Here is a 21,722-nt window from a genome sequence, read left to right on the forward strand (position 1 = left end):
AGAAAATTATCATATATACAAAGAAAACATTTATCAAAATCTAATGATCTTAGCAAATTAGGAAAAGGTTTTTTTCCTTTTCCTCTTGGGTTTAGATTTGCTAGATAAATGTGCAAAATTTTGTTCTTAATGAGAGCCCAGATACAAGATAGAAAAAAATGTTTCTATAAAGAAAATAGGTACACATTTCCCGTAGGGAAAAAAAGTGGGTTCTTTAGCTAATCTAGAACTCCTATATTCAGAGGGGTTTAGAGTCTTACATACATTATTCCTGCATTCTTAGTATCTTTGTATTTTTCTGTCAGAGTCCAGAATTTTGAAACCATTCTTGGATTATTCATTGCTTTCCATCCATGTTGACTAAAGCAAGATTAACTAAGGTTTCTAGAATAAATCTGTGTTTATTGGAGTATTTCCAGAATGCTGCTTGTGCTATTTTTAAATACTGCTATATTGAAGAAGAAAAAGGAACAAGAAAAAATACCTCAAAAGTAATGTGATAATACTATGTTTCAAATTCAGTATATTTACAAGTTTGAAATTACAGAGTTTCCAGAGTTTCCACCTTGTGCATAAATTATAAATTGCCTTGATTTATTTTAAAGTAACCAGGTCACTACTTAATTTCATCTCTTCTTTTTTTCCCTCCTTCATTCTCTCTCCCTTTCTTTTTCCTTTGTGACCAATTTTATTTCACCTAAGTTTCCTTTTTATAGAAAAACTGGACAATACAGAATATTATAAAGAAGCATAGTTACATGACCAATAAGCCCCAATACCAAGAAAGAGCCATTATTATCAGTTAGTTTCTTTTCTTCAACCTCATCTTTGTATTCTTTGTTTTATTTATACCCATTTATCACTCAACTAAGAAAGCATGCCATAGTTTTAATGTGGACTGCTAATTATAATTTATTGACCTATTCCTCATCCTTCATCCACTGAAGCCCTGAAACTTTATCCTTTACCAGAAGCCAGGCTTTGGATGAAAGGACCTACTACTGCCTTAGCCAGTCTGTTTTTACCTCATCTTGATCAGCCTTGATAGCTGCTTGGCTCTGTTTTGAACCTTCTATCATGGCTGTTGAACAAAATTTATATAATGTAACTTAGGTAGATTCTAGAGCCCTTGTTATTCTGTAATCCCTGCTTGCATTTAGAAAATGCAAAGACTGAAACACTCCAACCCCATTTTTTTCCTTTGCCTAAACTTTGTTAACTTTGATGCAAATGTAATGTAAATGTAAAACTTTGATGTAAATTTAACATGTAAATGAATGAGTATGGCTGTGTTCCAGTAAAACTTTATTTAAACTATGGCAGCAAGCCATAGTCTGCCTACATTTAAGCCATGAATCTCTAAAGCATTGTGTGATGATACATGTGTCCATTTGAGGAAGAAGGTAAATATTTACTTCACACACAATAGGAAATCATATCTATTGAGGGTTCAAACAATAAGTCTGTAAAAATATTCTGAATGATAACAAAACATGTTGGCCATAAAAGAAGAGGTTGACAAATTTGACTTCATTAAATTTAAGATCAGAAAGCACACCATAAATAAAGATAAAAGGTGAATAACAAACTGGAAAAAAAGTTGCAATCTGTGTAACTAGCAATTGGTATTGTTTTAACACACCAGTAAGGTGAATAACTCAAAAGAAAAGGCAAAAGACATAAATTCACAAGGAAAGTTATGTGAATTTTGGTAAACAAGAAAATATACTCATTAATAGTAAAATCTCAGTATTAAAGGAAATTTTTTTTGCCTGCCAAATTTGTAAATGTGAATAGTTAGTAATACTCATAATCTTCAGTACACTGGGGAATATGGGGAAATAAACAACTGGAGATCGTTGCAATGTCTTACATTTATTTTGTATTATTGTGCAACAGATTACCCTACAACTTAGCAGCCAAAAACAGCAAACATTTATTATCTCACAATTTCTCTGGGTCAGAAATCCAGGAGTGGCTTAGCTAAGGTGGTTCTGCTCAGAGTTCTCATGAGGTTGTAGTTGAGCCATCAACTGACTGGACAGTCTACCTCTAAGGCCACTCTTGTGAGGGTTGGCAGGCCCCAGTTCCTTCCTCCTTATTGCCCAGGGATTTCCAAGTCCTCGCCACATGGGCATCGCCTCTGGCTCCCCAAGTGTCCTTACAACCTGGCAACTATTTTTCCCCCAAGCAAGTCATTCATCTAAGAGGTAGAGCACCTAAGACAGACACCATGGTATATATATTCTATAACCTGATATCAGAAGCGATGTATCATCACTTCTACCACATGTTATTGGTCACACAGAATAATCCTGGTATAATATGAGAAGGAACTACACAACAGGGTGAATACCAGGAGGCAGGGATCCTTTGGAACCATCTTGGAGGCTGACTGCCACATAGCTATACTGGTACTGTATGCCTAAGGTCTTATTCCTCTCTGTCTGCTGGGTTATACTGTTCTCTACATGGTATCTGATGTAGCTAGAATGTCCAGAATGGCTTTTTTTCCTCAATTGTGGCACCTAGGAGCTGGCCAGGCATCTTTTTTGTTTGTTTTATTTTTTTTTTTCTCATGTGTATTTATTCTTGAGAGAGAGAGAGCCAGTTTTGGTGGGGGGCGGGCAGAGAGACAGGGAGACAAAGAATTGGAAGCAGGCTCCAGGCTCTGAGCTGTCAGCACAGAGCCCAATGTGGGGCTAGAACTCATGAGCCGTGAGATAATGACCTGAGCTGAAGTCGGACACTTAACCAAATGAGCCACCCAAGCACCCCTGACCAGGCATCTTTCACTCCATGTAGCTAACTTGGGCTTCCTTACAGTATCATAGGGTCAGGTTAGTCATACTTCTTATATAGCAACTGGCTTTTCCCAGAACCAGCATTGCGGGAGATCTAGTAAGAAGCTGCAAGGCTTCTTATTACCTAGCCTTGAACTCTTTCCGTTTTCTGTTGTCAAAACATGTCACAGGACAAACTTACATTCAAGAGCATGATTACCAAGAGGTGTGACTTACTGTGAAGGGCCATCTTTGGAACTATCCCAGGAAGTTAGGCTTTGGAGAGATGATGCTGGCTTGTTCTAAAGCTAGTGGAGGTAATACAAATTGATCTGAGCCTGGATATACTTTGAAGATAAAATTGACAGGGTTTGCTATGGACTGGATATGTGGTATGTCAGAGAAATAGAGAAGTCAAAGATGAATCTGGAATTTTGCACTGAGTAATTTGAAGAATAGGGATGCTATTTACTCAGATGGGAAGGACTGTAAGACAGCAGGTTTGGAGAGGAAAATCAAGATTGGTTAAAATATTGAGCCTCTGTATAAGAGAATGCATATAAATATATAGCTATTAAGGTGAATCTACATAGAGATCTATATGTAGTGAAGTAGAAACACTTCCCAAGGTATTAATTACAAGGTACAATATACAAAGTATGGGTGCACCTGGGTGACTTAGTTGTGCGTCCAACTCTTGATTTCAGCTCAGGTCAGGTTATGGGATCAATCCCTGCATCCGGCTCAGTGCTGAACATGGAGCCTGCTTAAGATATTCTCTCTCTCTCTCTCTCTCTCTCTCTCTCTCCCTCCCTCCCTCCCTCCCTCCCTCCCTCCCTCTCTCTCTCCCTCTGCCCCTCCCCAGCGTATGTGCACATGCATGGTGTCTCTTTGTCTCTCTCTCAAAAAAAAATAAGTAAATAAATAAAATAAAAATAAAGTATTCTTTTTATGAAGAAATAAATATATATTTATTAATATGTGCATTATTCCACATAATTCTAATAATTTATAACCTTTCTAGGGCTAGATTAAGAGTTTGTATTTTATTCCATAGGCAGAGGGAACTTTTTGAAGGCTTTTGGTCACTGGAATGCTGTGATCATAATTATGCTTTGGGAAGATGAATTTAACAGTATAAAGAATGAAGGAACAATGGGAGATCCAGAGACTGAGCTCTGTGAATGCATACCAAGTTATATTTAAATTCTTTGAAATAAGTCTACAGAGTTCAGAGACAGTATTGCTCTTTTGTTTTGTTTTGTTTTATTCATAGCTTCTATAGCAAGCTTAAGTCTATAGCAAGCCAAAAGAAGGGGGGGTGGGGAGGTTGGCGAATGGTGAATACACGCATTATCAGAAGTTCATTATTTGAGAAAAGGCTAGTCTAAATTAATAAAATATCCCAGTTACATTTTTCCCCATTGGTTTTATTACATTCAAAAGGTAACAGAAAATAATATAGCTTTAAGAGGTGGTAGACCTTTGGAGATCTAATTTAGTTACCTAATAGACTAACATCATGTCAAAAACTACCTTACTGCCTTTGTGCTATATATATTTAACTTTTTTTCTTTAAAAGTTTACAATAATTAGGATTATTTTAAATTCATCTTCTACCTGCATACATTCTTTAAGGGCTCCATTTTCTCAATAACAAAAGTCCTTTGAGTGGTAATGAAAAGTTTTGAAATGTATATTGTTCAAAAAGATTAAAATGGGTGCCTGGGTGGCTCAGTTGGTTGAGCGTCCAACTCTTGATACCAGCTCAGGTAATGATCTCTAGGTTTGTGGGTTTGAGCCCTACGTGGGGCTCTGCACTGTTAGTGTAGAGCCTGCTTGTGATTGTCTTCTCTCTCCCTCTCTCTCTGCCCCTCCCCAACTCACACTCACAGTCTTTCTCTCAAAATAAATAAATAAACTTTAAATAAATAAATAAGCATTTGTTTTAAGGAAAATTAAGTTCTCACTAGTTCAAAGACCAACACTTTCCTATTCCCCTAAAAAGAGAGATTTTGGGCTTTGTTTCAAAAAATGACATAAATGACAAGCGACCAAAAAAATTTGACATTTTAAAATGATTAATGATGAATTTTTTAAGGAGAGTTTTTTTCCCTTTGGATTTTTGTTGGGGCAAAATTTTTTTTATTTCTCCATGCTTCAGTGCCGGTAGCCTGTGGCACAGAAGCCAGGCAATGTTTCAAGGCAACAGTTTGCACTGGCATGGGGCACTGTGAGAGACCCTGGGGATTTTTTTTTTTTTTTTATGTAAATAGCAAATGTATTTGGCTCACAAGTTTCAATAGAAGGACAACAATTTATTGTTGATTTCATGATTATATTTGTCATTGGTTTTAATAAATTGCAAGGTATTTTGCTAAAAAGTCTTGTTTGTTTCAGGGGCTACACTAAGTATGAGACCAGCCCCCATTCCAATAGAGGACCCAGAATGGAGACAAACACCTCCTCCAGTCTCTGCCACATCTGGCACCTTCCGACTACGACGAGGGAGTCGATTTACCTGGAGAAAGGAGTGCCTCGCTGTCATGGAAAGGTACGTGTCTCCTTTCCCGTGAGCAATGTCCCAAACTTAGGAAAGAGAGAAACTTCAAGATAGATTTGGACAGTTTCCATTTCAGACGAGTAATTTGGGATGTAGGTTCTATCTCAAAATATATTTTGGGGTATTATAAACGTTATATTATTGAAATAAGATCTTACCATTTATAATTCATAAAACTGGAGTTAACATGTATGAATATAACTAAACAGTGTTCTCAGTAACTTAAGAAACTTTAGAAGACTTTTTCTGAGTTTAGATCTTTATATTTTATTTTGGAAATGCTCTTTGAAGTCTTATTTTCATCAGAAATACTGAATAATTATATAGAAGGCCACTGAGATTTTACTTCCTTCAATCAGGAGTATGGCCTAAATGAGCTCAGTCCCAAAAGTTAAAAATACTGTTTTTTACTTTGATTTGTTAATTTATCTTCTGACTCTAGCACCAGTACCTTATCCATAGTCAGTATATTCAGTATGTTTTAGATTGGAATTTGATCTTAGCTTTTGTTTTTCTACCCAAAATGGTATAGATTAATTAAATATGATTATTAAATGTTCAGTATATTTAGGGTAGATCCTGTAGTAGAATTGCCCTTTTAGTCTCCTACCTAAAAGTAATGTTTATGGAATTCTGTTTTGATGGAGAGTTTTATATTCAATAAGGTAATAATTTTCCACTTAAAAACTATTTATTCCCAAGAATAAATATAGAGAAAAAAGAATATATTAGGCAAAGGTAAAAACAATTGAATTTTCATATTGAGATTTCTCAATAATTTCAATAATGGAAAAGAATGGAATTGAACGTTTAAAACTGGGTTTAACTTCTAAGTTAAACATAGAATATGTTTACATAGAATACAATGTTGACATAGAATACATATTGACATTGAGCCAGCTTCACCTTTTTTCCCCAATTGTCTAATCTGATCAGTCGAACAGCAAACTGGAAAGAGCATTTGACTGCGAGTCAAAGACCTGAAACCTGGATTTGGCTTTGGCGTTAACCAACTGTGCAACTTTTGCAGCTCACAAACTCTAAGCAGTAACTTTTTTATCTATAAAATGAAGGTTTTTAATATGTCATCTGGACTTCTGTCATCTCTCTTCCTGCCTATTTCCTGATTATCTCCCAGCTCATTAGACATTACTACCTGAAGTAGAAGGATATTTAAAATGCCAAAGTTGAGGCCATGTTTTTTGTTCTTGTGATTAGGTTGAAATTAAAAGGTTTGCTTAATGAGGATGTTGGATCCAGTAGCCAAAATGAAACTATAGATTATTCATTGATGTTATCATCTATAACTTTTCTCACTCTGTCTATTGTAGATTAGCGTAGAGGCCATTCATTGAATAACAAATCCTTATATGCTTGAGCAGTTAAAATAGAAGAGTGAGACATTTTCATCCCAGAGACCTGATGTTTATAATCTGCTTTATTTTTTTCATCTAAAAATTTTTATTCTATTAAAAAATTTCCCCAGAACTTACACATAACACACATAAATTTAAATAATACCAAACTTAAAAATTATTTGTGGTACTATACCTTTTCCTCTTGGTAACAAAGTAGGCTTTGGTATTAGTTTCTAGTTGGTGTAAGTTCTAATTTTGCTACTGATTCAGCCATTTAATTTACTCATAAAGATACCAATATACATTTATCACATAATGTTTGTGTGAGGAGAGATTAATTTTAAAATTGATAATATTAGGGATGGGAAAAATAATAAAATTGATAATATTAATAATGATAGGCGATATTCCTAATGCATTTTCAGAATTGAACCTCATAAGCTTTGCGATTCTTTTTATTTTTTCCCAAAGCAACAAAATCTACCCATGGAATCACACTAATTAAATTTCAGTTAAAAAGACATTGAGCACTTACCCCATGTAAGACTCCCATTTAATCTTAATTTTCATTTTTTAACCTTAATTTTAATAAGTGTATCCAGGAATTGGTTATCTTAGGTTTAATTTTATCTTACTTGGCACAACCAGTAAGAAAGTATGTGGTTTATTCCAGTAGTTGTAGAAACGCAAAAAGCCTTTCAAAGTATTTAATAGCATTAGTACAGAAGATCATGGAATGATTTCATTTTGTGAAAGTGGAACTTTTTATTTTCTAACATGGAATATAAAGTTCCCTAGCCTCAGAGCAATGTGTGATGTTTTTTCCTACACTGAATAGGTGGATAAATATTTATGCACAGACTGTAAATCCAGCAAAGTACTAGGGTTACTCAAATATATTAGTAGAAGTCAAAGTCACTCCATTCTTCATACCATACACAAGACAAATTTCAGATGAATCAAAAAAGGTAGTCCATATAAATAATGGAAGAAAGTATGGGTATCCTGGAAATGGTGAAGTTTTTCCTAACTAGGACTCAAAATCCAAAATATGAGAAAGGATTGATAAATTTGATTACATAAAGTAAAAGATAAACTTTGAGGGGGCTCCCGGGTGGCTCAGCCGATTAAGTGTCCAGCTCTTGGTTTCAGCCCAGGTCACAATCTCATGGTTTCATGGGCTCAAGCTCTGCATCGGGCTCTGCACTAGCAGTGGGGAGCCTGCTTGGGATTCTTTCTCCCCCTCTCTCTCTGCCCCTCCCCAACTTCTGCTATCTCTCTCTCTCTCAAAATAAATAAGTAAACTTTTTTGAAAAAGAAAAAAACTTTGGGGATAAAAAACAAAAACAAAAGAAAAATTGGAAAAAAATATTGGCCACATATTATTATCCCTGATGTATAAACAGCTTTTGTAAGAGAGAGACCAACAGCTCTGTAGAAAACTAAAGATATCAGCAGAAAAGCAAATGCAAATGGCTCTTGAACATATAAAAAGATGTTCAATTTAACTCACACTAAGAGAAATTCATATTAAAATTACACTGAGATACTATTCTTATTCTATCACACTGGCAAAAATCCAAAAGTTCCATAACATGTTCATATTGATTGAGCTGTAGGGAAATGGGCACTCTCACATACTGCCTGTGGGGAATGCAAAATGGAACAACTTCTGTGGACAGGAATTTGACATTATTAGGGACAGTTACTCACAGATTTGCCCTTTGACTCAGCATTCCCATTTCTAGAAAATTATCCCAGGGGTAAACTGACAAAAATATAAATACAGCATCCCTGTTTGCAATAATGTCAAAATATTGAATACAACCGGTGTGTCTATGGGTGGTGGACTTGGGTAATTAAACTATAGTGCACCCACACATTGGATGTGCAGGCTCAAATAATACAGTGCTATGCCACAACAAAAGGAATGAATTTTCCTTCCTAGAGAATGAAAATCATACTGTGTCCTTCTGTACTATCACTGTTAAATATTTCGTAAGGCTTTTTTACATTTTTGTAACTACTGGAATGAATACTTTTCTATATACAGTGATCTCCAGAATATAATGTTTAAAAAAAACATTTTTTTGTCTGTTGTATATAGTTGGCTATCATTTATGTATTTATATATTTGCTTATAATTTGTTTTAAAATGAAGGAATACACCATAAAATAAACGGCTACCAATAGAAGAAGAGAAAGAAAAAACAGAAGGAACAAGAATAGAAGCTCAACTTCTCTAAATATACCGTTTTGACATTGTAACCATGTAAATATTTTATGTATTTATAAAACAAAATTAAGTTGAAATGGGGGGGAAGGTGACCCCTAAAATATAATGAAACAAACCTCACTGACTTAAACATTCATAACCTATATCAAATAACTTTATAACACAGTATTTTGACTATGCTTCTTGGTGGGATACAGCTTAGGATAAGAAGAACTACAAAAAAAATCTTACCTTGTTTTTACTAATTTGATAATATTGTTACCCAGTTGCTATTTTTATTTGTACAGATACAGATATAAATAAGACAATCATAATTAATGTTCCTAGGAATCAAAGTTTTTGGTGTAAAACAGATATAAAATCAAAATAATTAAGTAAAACACTATAATGTGTATGTGTGTGCATATAGAAATTTATCTCGAATTTATTCTTTTAACAACAGTCTTATTGAGATACAGTTCACCTAAGTAAAGTATACCATTCAGTGCTTTTTAGTGTATTTACAGTCATGCAACCATCACCATAATCAGTTTTAGAATATTCGCTTCACCCCCTAAAAAGCCCTTGTATCCAGTAACAGTCACTCCTTTTCCACTCATTCTCCCCCAACCCTACATAACCATTAATCTGCGTTCTCTGAATGTAGATTTTCCCTATTCTGGACATTTTATATGAATGGAATAATACAAATGTGGCCATGTGTGACTCACTTCTTTCACTTAGCATATCTTCAAGGTCCATCCATGTTGTAGGTTTGACATACTGCATTCCTTTTTGTTGCCAAATAATATTCCATTGTATAGATATGCCATAGTTTATTTATTCATTCATCTGTTGATAGACATTTGGAGTTGTTTCCCTTTTCCAGCTATCATCGCTAATGCTGCCGTCAACAAAATTTGTGTACTAGTGGAATTACTGGGTCATATAGTAATTGTGTTCAGCCTTTTGAAAAACTGCCAGACTGTTTTCCAAAGCAGATGTACCATTTTACATTCCACCCAGCACTGTATGATGGTTCCAGTTTCTCACCAATACTTATTATCTGTCTTACTGTTACTACCCTCCTAGTGTGTGCAAAGTAGATTCTCACTGTGGTTTTGATTTGCATTTCCCTGGCCAATAATGTTGGGCATCTTTTCATTGGCTATTTGTATTTCATCTTTAGAGAAATGTCTATCCAGATCCTTTGTCCATTTTTTAAATTGGGTTATTTGTCTTTGTATATTGAATTGTAAGTTTTCTTTATGTATTCTACATACAAGTCACTTATACATGGTTTCCAAATATTTTCTCCCATTCTGTGGGTAGTCTTTTCACATTTTTTATGATGATCTTGGAGTACACAAGTTTTTGACTTTCATAAACTCCAGTTTATTTTCTCGTCTGTTGTTTGCACCTTTATTGGCTTGTCTAAGAAAGCTGTGCCTACATCAAAGTCACAAGATTTATTTCTATGTTTCTTCTAAGCGTTTTGTACTTTTAACTCTTAAATTTAGGTCTTTGATCCATTAGAGTTAATTTTTACATCTGATGTGAGTGAGGTTAGGGACTGAACATTATTCTTTTGCATGCGACATCCAGTTGTCCCAACACTGTTGAAAGAACTATTCTTTTCCCATTGACTAGTCTTGGTACCCTTGTCAAAAATCAGTTGACTAAAAATGTGAAGGATCTCTTCTTTTCTATTCTGTTCCACTGATCTGTATATCACCCTGTCATGATTACTGTTTTATTGTAGTAAATTTTGAAATCTGGAAATACAAATTTTCCACTTCCTTCTTTTTTAAGATTGTTTCAGCTATTCTGGATTCCTTGTATTTCCACATGAATTTTAGGATCAGCTTGCCAATATCTGCTAAGAAGCCAGCTATACTTTGGTGGGAAATCCCAAAATCTTGAATATGAATTATAAATAAGAATGTGAATTTGTTATAGTTTCTCTTGGACAAAAGGAGGTGGTGTACTTTCCATCTCTGCTTAACTCAAACAACCCATGAACAGTGATCAACTTAGTAGACATTAGCAGTCCTAGGGCACAGAGTGTGGTCATAAGTGCCATTAGCACTCCTTGGAGAAATGTCTGATTCTAGACTTGGCACAGGAAATATACATGATAAGACTAGAGATCCTGTTAAAGCAAGAAGGCCATTACAGATAAGTGACTAATACCAAAGGGACTCAGGAGCTAACTTGAAGAGGCTCCCCCTTCCAAAGATGGGGGTAATTTGAACATCGAATTATATTACCATTATTATTATTACCATTGGTAATAGATTGAAGCACAACAAACTTATTAAAAATCCATATATAATAATGTTACTAAAAAAATTATTGGTCACACCAAGAGAATGTTAGAGAACCAACTAAATATTTAAAAGTGGTAAAAGGAAAGAACTGACTATTTAACTTGTCTTTCGCATATGAACTTTATCCCTGATTAACCAAAAGGCTTTCTTTAATGAAGGATCTCAACTAATAAATGAAAAAGGAATAATATAATTAAAATATCTTCATTTTATAAACTCCTAATGAAATAATAGATCTGACAATGATCATGAATAGGTGCTAACAAAAAGACAGACAACCAGGCATTATATACCTCTTGGAGGATGTAAACACCACCACCCACATAGAGTATTCTGCTAACAAAATTGAACCTGAATCAAATCAAGCGTGTAGGTCTAGCTCTAGGTTGGTAGGAAATATTAAACAAAGTTCTGTCAAACAATACTATGAGGAATTCAGGTCAACAAAATCCATGATGTGAGAGATACTAAGAATATAATAACTCAGTTATTTCAAGTGCTTTTTAAAAAATGTATTAGCCAATTAAAGAAATTTGATACACTGGATAAATGATGATTCTAATTTCAGTTATGATAATGGTAGCTTGTATGTAAGTGGTGCTACATTTATAAAAGAGTTTTTGTCTTTTAGAAATATGTACTAAAATATAGAATATGATGAAATGATATGATATCTGGAATTTACTTCAAAATGACAAAGTGGAAAGGCAGAGGCAAGGGTGTGGGTAAAACAAGAGTAGTATTTGTAAGTTGATGGTTTCTATAGCTTCTGTAGTACTTACTTGGGGGTTCATAGTACAGTTTTCTCTACTTTTGTACATATATTGTATGTGTGTTAAAGATCTAAATTTTGGATCAATTCATGTAGAATTATGAGAAATGAATGTCTTCATTACCAAAAACCTCAACTACACAATGTTATCTAATAACATTTACTTAACAAATAAACAAATGTCACTATACAATGCAATGGTGTGAGCATAAATAGTTCCTTCAGTCTTGGAGTTTACAATCAGCTTGGAGAGACAGACATTAAACATAATTAGACAAATCGAGGTAAAATTGCAATGGTAATACATGTATGAAAGGAAAGGTTCATGGTGCTGTGAGATATTATAATAAAGGATAAGAGTAATGAAGTAAATAGAGGATAAGAGTTAATGAAGTAAAAGGAAAAGGGCAAACATTGCAGGTGGAGAGGAGAGCTGTAGTCATCTAGAACTGCACTGTCTGATACGGTGGTGACATGTGACTATTTAAATTTAAATTACTTAAGATGAAATAAAATTTAAAATTCAATTCTTCAGTCACACTAGCCACAATTCAAGTACCTACTAGTTGTGTATGGCTACTGACTGTAGTTTTAGACAGTATTTCTATCACAGAAAATTTTATATGGAATATTTGTATCGCTGCAGAAAATTTTATTAGATGGCTGTGATACAGAACAACTGTAACTCATCCCCAATAAAGAAAATAATGGGTATATTTGCCCCATAATAATTTGTTTTTGTTTTTCTTTTTACTCAAAATCATAAGGCAAATACAAATACAAATTAAAAAGCAAACATTAAGTCTACTGAAATATTTTAGAAGATTTTCTATATGACAGTGACAGAAACAGATTTTACTCATTCCCATATCAAAATTATTTTGCTTCTGTATCCACATATAACCCTGCTTTCCACACCCAGCCCTGTTTTTCAGAGTATAAGATTTAAGAATTTATTATTTATGATGATTGGTCTTTTTTCTCCTTTAGTATGCATGCATGCATGCATTCATTCATTCGCCTGTTTATCAAAAGTATTTATACATGCTACATCTGGTAGATATGTCTCTTGAGTCTTTTAATTTGCATTCACTCATTCACTTGTTTATCGGAAGTATTTATACATGCTGCATTTGATAGATATGTCTCTTGAGTCTTTTAATTTGTAACAGTTCCTTACACGCGTGCATGCACACACACACGCACACACACATGCACACACACACGCACACACACACACACACACACTTTGTTCATGTTGTTCATTTGTTGAAGATACTAAGGCATTTGTTGTATTGAATTTCCCACATTTTAGGTTTGGTCAATTACATCCTCTTATGTGTCTCTTAACATCACCTCATATTTTCTGCAGAGTGGTCGTTGGATCTAGAGTCCTCATTTGATTTTGGTTTAGCTCTTTTGGCTACTTTGTCCTTACTAGTACATCATATAAGGAGGCACATTATGTCTGGTTGTCCCATTTTTAGTAACTATAGGATTAACCATGGGATTCAGTTCTGTCATCTTGATCCACTTATTAGAAAGTTCCCCATCTAGTGAATAGTTTTAGGGCAGTGATTCCTAATTTTGACTGCATATTAGGAGCACCTGGGAGGTTTTAAAAATATCAGTGAGACACTACCCCTGACCACAGGGACATAGACAGAGGTATATTTGAAAAGTTCCCAAGTGATTTTAAAGTACAGCTAGGATTGAGAATCACTGTTGTGTCATCCACTAATGACTTTTTCCTAGTCACTTTTTTAATAAGGGGTTACAAAATAGTTACATTCCTAGGGTGCCTGAGTGATTCAGTTGGTTAAGCATCCAACTTTGGCTCAGGTCGTGATCTCACAGTCCATGGGTTCAAGCCGTGCGTCGGGCTGTGTGCTGACAGCTTGGAGCCTGCTTCAGATTCTGTGTCTCCCTCTCTCTGTCACTTCCCTGCTTGTGCGCTCTTTCTCTTTCTCTCAAAAATAAATAAACATTAAAAATTTTTTAAATGGTTATCTTCCAATTTTTTCATTTCTTCTGCATTAATCAGCTGAATTCTTCTATAAAGAAGAACTTTCCCTCATCAACTCTTTAGTTACCCTGAAATATATTCCTTTACATTATAGTAAGCATATAGTGGAGCATTATAGTATAATGCTTACATTATAATTATAGTGAGCATATAGTGGAGCATTATAGTATAAGCAATTACAGAACTGAGGAATAAATGCTATTATGAAGATGGGTACTTGAGTTTATGGGACCATGAGATGCAATCAGAGGAAAGAGACTTTAACAAAATGATGACATTTTGGTTGCATTTTGATGGATGACAGATTCTAGTTCACCAATTAGAGAAGGAGAAAAAGAGTATTATAATATTAGATTATCACTAAGTTCTTTGTGGCAGAATGTGGAGTTTTTCGTTAGGAGCATCTCTACCTTGATTATACAGGACTTAATCATACTGTGCATGCTATAATTAAATAAGTCCCATGCTTAATTTATTACCACAGCTTGGTGTTCAGGCTTTTTCAGAAAGGAGATTGTACCTGATTAGAATCGTCTGTTAGATAATATTAGTAAGAGTATGGAAGATAGGCAAGAAATCAGCCAATCAAGTATGTATTTGAACACATACCAGATGCCTAGAGCCAAGGGTAAATAAAATTTAAATAAATGTTAAGTTGTAGTACCTGCCCTCATATATCTTAAGGCATCTTATATTTGAATAAGATTTTACAGTTTGTATACAATTATTGATCTTACTGATAATTCTGTATGACAGTTGACCTTATTTAATCTTCAAAATTTTGTACTGTATATATTTTATTATTTACAGATTTTATGTAAGAGCATTAGAGAAAGGAAGTGTGACTAGCCTACATGTAAATGGATTGGAAGTGGGAAAAATGAAGGCCAGCTAGGAAGCTGTTAGAGTAGTCTATGCATGAACGACGAGGGCCCAAAGGATAATATCAAAGCAAACAAAATGGATAGAAGGTAATAGGTATAAGAAAAAAATGTGAAGAAAAGAACAACCTAACCTAGTTACAGACTGAACATAGAAATGACAAAGCAGGAGGTGTAAAAGAGAACTTAACAGATTCTGGGAAACAGAATCTGTACCTTTAGAAAATAGTTTGATTTTGGGCAAATCATTCAACATCTCTTAATATTTGAAATATTTAGAAAAAGAAGAGTTAAGTATTACGATACAGTAAAAAGCGGATGGGCTTCAGAGTCATACAGATTTACGGTTTAGTCCCAGCTTCATTTTATGTTAATCCTTCAGAATTTCAGTTTTCTATAAAATGGGAGATGCTATTATGAGAAGAGTTGCATGAGATCATGTATGTAAAGCACACAGTAGAATGCCTTCCTCATAACTGGTGTTGAGCCAGTGTTCTTTTTCCATTTAAGTTCTTTCCACTTAGAACTTTGCGAACTCATTTCAAGATGTTAAGAGATCTCAGTGTCTCTAGAAAAGGAGATTTAGGAGGCATCATTATATCAGGTACAGTTAAAGCCACAGTATATCAGTGAACCCTGGTCAAATCCATGTCTTGCATTTTGCTTATACTGTTTCTGCATTTTTGTAGCTAAATATGGCTAGAGAAAACTTTAAACCCTGCAGACTGATCTCATTTTAAATTCATGACCATGAACCTCAAGTGGGCCTGTAATTCTGCCAGACATTCATACTATACCCACCTGGTTCAGTCTTTCCCAGTATCCTAAACAATTATTTCACACTTTGCTCTCTCTGCCAACTCGCGTTCTCCTCATGGTGACATGCTTCCTGTTTAAATGAGGCGAGTGAAACACTCAGAAACACAAACATGTATAGATTTGAAATTTTCCATAATTAAAAAAAAGATTATTGTTACAAATTTAAAGAGGACCTGGCTAGATTTGAATGGATAAAATAGAATAGATAATTGACTAATACTTATTCATTTATTTTTATAGCATCTGCTATGTGCTAGCACTGAGGTTAGCTTACCTCCAGTAGTTTGCATACTCACAAGAGGAGAAAATATCATATATATCATAAGTCAGAAATAGCTGCTTGTGCAAATAATGTAATGTCAGACTCAAATGTGGTTTTTCTTCAGCAAACCTAACCATCCTTTTGCTAATTCAACAAAGGACTTACTAGGTATGAGGCAAGGTGCTAGGGATGGATACCTTCTAGGTGAAAGGAGTAGAGGGATGATGAACCTAGTTGGCTTGAGTCTTTAGAGTTTATGGTCAGAAGTGTTGGAGGCTTTATGGCCCAGGAACAAGGTGTCTAATGTACTCCTTCCTTTTTTCCTTTCTTTTCCCCTTTCAGCAATTTGGGCAGGGTATGTGGAAACAGGTGTGGCTCTGGAGTGTTAGGATATGACTGGGACACAAAAGAATGAAACCTGGCTGTGCACCTGTTCTGGCCTTAAGGGAGAAAGAGAAAAGAACACTTCAAATCTCCGTATGTAGGGTTTTCAGCCCAATTAAGCGAGATAGAAAGAGAAGCAACCACTTGGAGAGGACTTTAACTAGATACAGGAATAAATGTAAGAGTACCTGGCTGTGACAGGTAGAAGAAATAGCACATAATGGTTAAGAGTACTAGCTTTGGAGCCAGATTTGTGTACATAGGGTACTTCTTGCTGTTAATTTTCATCACAGTAGCTGAATGATCAGTCTGTATCTGAATGTGTCCAGGAGAACGGAGGCAAAATGAATATTTTGTAATTCTTCGTGTATTTGTAATTAAAACTATTGCATGTTTTTATTTTTTTTATGGAGCCAGTATACCTGTATACTATTTTTTTTTGTTCCTTCTCTTTCCATGTTTATCTTCAGTGAGCAATATAAAACAAAATCATTACTAAAGCCCAGAACCCTCTGAAATTATAAAGAGAACATTTTTTGTTGCTGTTTAACTTTTGTCAGTCTCCAAAACAACTTTTAAAAATAAACCCAAAATATTCTTCCCAACGGCAAAGAATCAGTATTAAAAATTTTAGCTTGAGAGCGTCTCTCCTCCCTGCTCCCCCAATTTAAGCATCTAAAAATAGCTTCTTAGGATAAAAGTGCCTCTTCATGAGCAAAAATAGCGTCACAACCACAATACTATAACAAACCAAAATTAAATCATAGCTCTAAATTTGGTGTCACTGCTGTTAAACTGACATGTTATACAGTCTGAATATGTAATCTGAATTAGAGACATGGGTCTAACTACACAAATACATTTTGTATAAGTGTGTTCTACATCCTGGTAGAATCTGCATAGAAGAGACAAATAAGTTTGTAAAGTGTGTTTCTAGAACGTTGCTTGAGGCTTCTGTAATTTAATTCTCTTGTATTTACTGCGTCTTGGAATTCTTCCCAGGACAGTTTATTAGTACTTGGATTTTGGTTTCAGTCTCTTTCCTTTCTCCTTTTTACTTTTAATTTTTTCAGTGAATACTTGGACTGTGAAGGTTAAGAAGACCAATAGTTCCAGAAACTAAATTCTATATTTAACTGCAGACTGGGTGTGGCTCAGACAACTGCAGTGCAAGCTTGCTCGTGTTTTGCCAGTCATCAAAACCCTGACCTACAGGGAACATTCCTTTTCCTAGTCTTCTGACTTTGAAATATGCTGAATTATGATGGTATGATGATATATAGTACACACATTGTATGTATATACATAAAATAAAGACCAAAGAGTCGCATAGGTTCAAACTTAAGTGGCCCTGGAAGATGTTTTTTTCTTCTGTGATCTTTTATAGTAATCTCCCAGTGATATTAACCCACTCTGTTTTCATCGTGCTGCTTCCCATCATTCTTTTATTACTTTTAATTACCACTGTGTGATTTAAAAAATTTTTACACAGGACATCTTCTCCACTTCAGCTCCCATTTCATGAAGCCACATTTTCTTTTAATGTTGTTTTCTTCCTGTTTTGCATTATATAGGACAGTTATTAGTGTAGTATAGTTTGAGACTTTATTTACCATAAAAAAATGGAGAAATAACTGCTTGTTCTCCTAATAACATCCCTCCCCGCCTTTTTTTTTAAAAAAAGCACTGTATCTCTTGGACAGAATCCTGTTACTTTGTAAAATGAAAAAATAACCACCCAGTATCCTTCTGTATTATTTTGTAGTGTTCCAATATTATTTGATGGTATTCATACCAAATAGGAATCCAAGGAGTAAGAGACCTGCTCATTTTAGTAAGATATACCTAGCCAGAAACAAAAAATGTTTTCCTAATGTTGCTCTTCTTAGAGCTTGAGACCTATCCAGATGTTTCTTTGAATGACAACTTGTGTCATATGAACAATAAAGGGACTAATTGGTGTCCGTTGTACAAAAATATATAAATTGCATCTTCTGACCACTGATTTAGTTTAGCCTCATTTGAGCTAAGAACATTCCTTTGATTTTATTTACCTATATTTGGTCACTATTTCTGCAGAGAATAAGGAAGAGACCCTAAAGATCATATGGTTCAAATAGTTTATTTTTTTAAACCAAGAACCTATAGTTAATAGGTTAATCAACTTGGCTAAACTCACAGAAGAAATGAGATTAAGTTGCTTATTCTGAATCCATTCCCATATGAACCATAGGATATGATTTTTAAAAAAGCATATTCGCTGAACTTCTCAGCCCTTGTTTTAAAAGTTTATTTATTTACTTAATTAAGTAATCTCTACACCCAACGTGGGGCTCAGACTCAAGAACCTGAGATCAAGAGCTGCATGCTCTTCTGACTGAGCCAGCCAGGTATCCCTCAGCCCTTTCTTTCTATCCTCTTTAATTTTTATGTGATAAACATTTGTGTAGTGTCTACTGTGTGCTAACCTGTATGCCAAGAATTGGGATGCAAAGATGAGTAAGACAAAAGTCCACTTACCACATTTCACTGTCTGTGCTTCTTTATTCATCTCTTACTTCTCTCATGCCCTCTGAGTCTTCCCTTTTCCCTCCCTCACATTTTTTTCCTTTAAGTACACCTTCTACCATCACACTTCTGTTCTTAGTTGATCATAATGTGAACTGCGATGTATACTTTAGTACTTCCTATACTTATTGAATAAAGTATTATGCTCCTTTATCATTTAAAAACAAATTGGCCATTATATCTTTCAAAGAATTAGTAAATGTTATAGAATTTCTGAAGATCTTTCAAGTTTTCAAATTGTATTGCTCTATGATTCTAAATAATTTGTTTCGTGTGGACCCTTTGTTCTTAGACTCCATGGCTTTTGATAGGAAAACACTTCCAATCCTAGAATTAAATCTTTAGAAAATAATTGGTGCTTAGCATAACAACATGAATAGATTAATAACTTCAAAGAACAGAATCACCTCCATGATAACTAAGTTCTATCAGAAGACTAGTTATCTAGGACTGTATTTATGTATATTCATATAATCTGTCTCAGCACCTTGTCAGTCAGCTTGTGTTCTGATCTCTCAATTTCTGTGTTCTTATATTATAGTAATGAAATACCTTAAGGGTATTACAACCTGAAAATGCATAGAAATCATTGTTCACCTACATTTTATGAGCTTAGGTAGTAAGGATTAGTTCCTTCTTTCTTATGAGAAAACAAAAAAATATCCTCACTCATTAGAAGAAATTTGCTTACTCCTATTTTTCATTTTAACTCTTAAGAATAAAACTTCCTTCATTACTTTACAATTGCAAAGAAACTTACATCTCATTTTCTTCTGTGTTATGTTGCTGCTAAATTGAGTGGACTAACTGAAGAGAATAACTTCTTTACATCTAGGACCAAAGAGGTCATGTATCTGACTAAGATAGTAATTTTGTTTGGATAGGAAATTCAGAGACTTTTTTTCTTTCAACTTCTTTACATGTAACCATGACAGCTTTTTAGGAAGTGCCTGAGTCAGTGATGATCAGTCTATTGAATGGAATGTCATGATAGAATGACAGATGTGACCATGTAAATCTGAACAAAAATGTGAATGAAATAATGTTTAGCAATAAAAGAAAACTTACATTATTAAAATAATGTAAAAAAGATATAAAGATACATTCAACATACAAGTGCAGTGGGACCGAGGAGAGTGGTATGAGGAAAGGCAATGCTGAGGCAACGTTCAAGCAGGGTCCTATAAAGCATTGTGGTTTTGATGCATTGGGAAGAGGAAGAAAAGCATTCTTGGCAAAGGCACAGAGGCATGAAAAATTAGGTACCTGGAGTGTCTGGTCAGTCAGGCAGGAAATGGGGCTGGAAGTAAGTTGCATCCAGATTGTGGAAAACCCTTGTAGCGCCACAAGTGTAACATTTTTCTTTCTCAAAGGAGGTGTATTTGCATCCATGCCCAAGTATGGTTGTTCTCCTGATTGGAAGAAGAAAAAAATCTCTTAATCCATTTTCTAGGTTGTTCCTGCCATTTTCCTCCCACATATAAAGCATCAGTAGGAACTCTTTTCTGACAGGGAGTCAAATTATTTTGAGGATAGTGGCAGATTTTGTTCTAATATTTGCGAAACATCCTGTGAATTAAAAAATTGAAACTGTTTTGAAATATCTTTTCAGCCTTCCTTTTTTTAAAGACAAGAGCCTAAATCATATTCTCTTTTCTATGTGTTCAAGGAAATATGTTAAAATTCCAACTGTTTCCATTTTTTAAAGAATTCTTTTGACCCATTTTTTCCCCTGCTCACTTGCATTACAGAAGTGGATTATCATAAAATAAAATCCAACTCTTCTACTGACTTCTGTTATAGAAGAAAATTTGAACCATATCTTTACCAGAATGAGTTATTTCACTATCCATGAAGTAAATTTTACCTGGCACTTCAGTGGTGAGGTTTATATGCTCCCACAGGCTAGGGTGTGGTTATGTTTAGCTGGCTCCTAGGCTAGCACAGTGCTGTGCATGAAATCTGACATCAGTAAGTGTTGCTTAAAACTTAAATATTTAGGAAGGCTCTACAACTTCAATTAGAAAATGTTATCCCCATGTATCCCCTATGAGACATATTAGGCTCAGAATAGGGGATTTTTTTTGTTAAAGTTGTAAGTCCTTCAATTCGGTTCAATTCTATGATGAATAATAATTTGATGATTTAAAATGATCCAATCAAAATGATTCAAAAACAACAGAAAAATGACTTTCAAGTGCCTTGATGTCATTTTTTCTTGGCCTGACCATCATGCCACCATTTCCCCCCACACACAAACCACTCTGTGGGAATAGAGTTGAGTCCTGTAAAATCAAATGTTTGTTCTGGTCTAAAATGAATGAGAACCTAAAATATATGTACTCTGCCCTCCCTTAGGTTGTCTTGCCATCACTGCAACCCCTGGCAAGCTGGTTTTCCTTTCCCTCACTTCTGATGTCATTGCTGTTCTAAGATGGAAAATGCTGCAAGAATTTCCTATAAATTTTGGAATTAATGGATGCTGGAAGTTGAATTTTAAAAAGAGTTCAACCTCTTTCATACTTCTTATGGAATGACTCGGGTAGAACATAATGAACTACACCTCCTGTATCTCTGCAAATAGAAGGAAGTTCTTAACATTTATATAAGACAGCAGGAGCCTGGACATGACCTCATTTCAATCCATTAGACTATTTGAGGAAAAAAACAACAAAACTTTCCCACTTATTGACAGGTAAAGTTATCCCAATCCATTTCTCATAGCCAGTAAGAAGATGAACTGTCCTTAAATGCATTTTAA

General features: G+C 34.7%; 1 protein-coding gene across 8 annotated transcripts in view; it reads left to right on the forward strand.

Moving 5' to 3' along the window:
* The window catches only part of HMBOX1 (homeobox containing 1), a 204,738-nt gene that overhangs the window by 148,141 nt on the left and 34,875 nt on the right, over positions 1-21,722 (forward strand). For all 8 annotated transcript variants that reach the window (XM_042934962.1, XM_042934966.1, XM_042934967.1 and 5 more), the window contains exon 6: positions 5,184-5,337. In XM_042934962.1, coding sequence (XP_042790896.1) covers positions 5,184-5,337 — 154 coding nt within the window. The remainder of the gene's footprint in view (positions 1-5,183; positions 5,338-21,722) is intronic.

The sequence above is a fragment of the Panthera leo genome, chromosome B1, assembly GCF_018350215.1.
Source record: "Panthera leo isolate Ple1 chromosome B1, P.leo_Ple1_pat1.1, whole genome shotgun sequence".
Taxonomy (NCBI): domain Eukaryota; kingdom Metazoa; phylum Chordata; class Mammalia; order Carnivora; family Felidae; genus Panthera; species Panthera leo.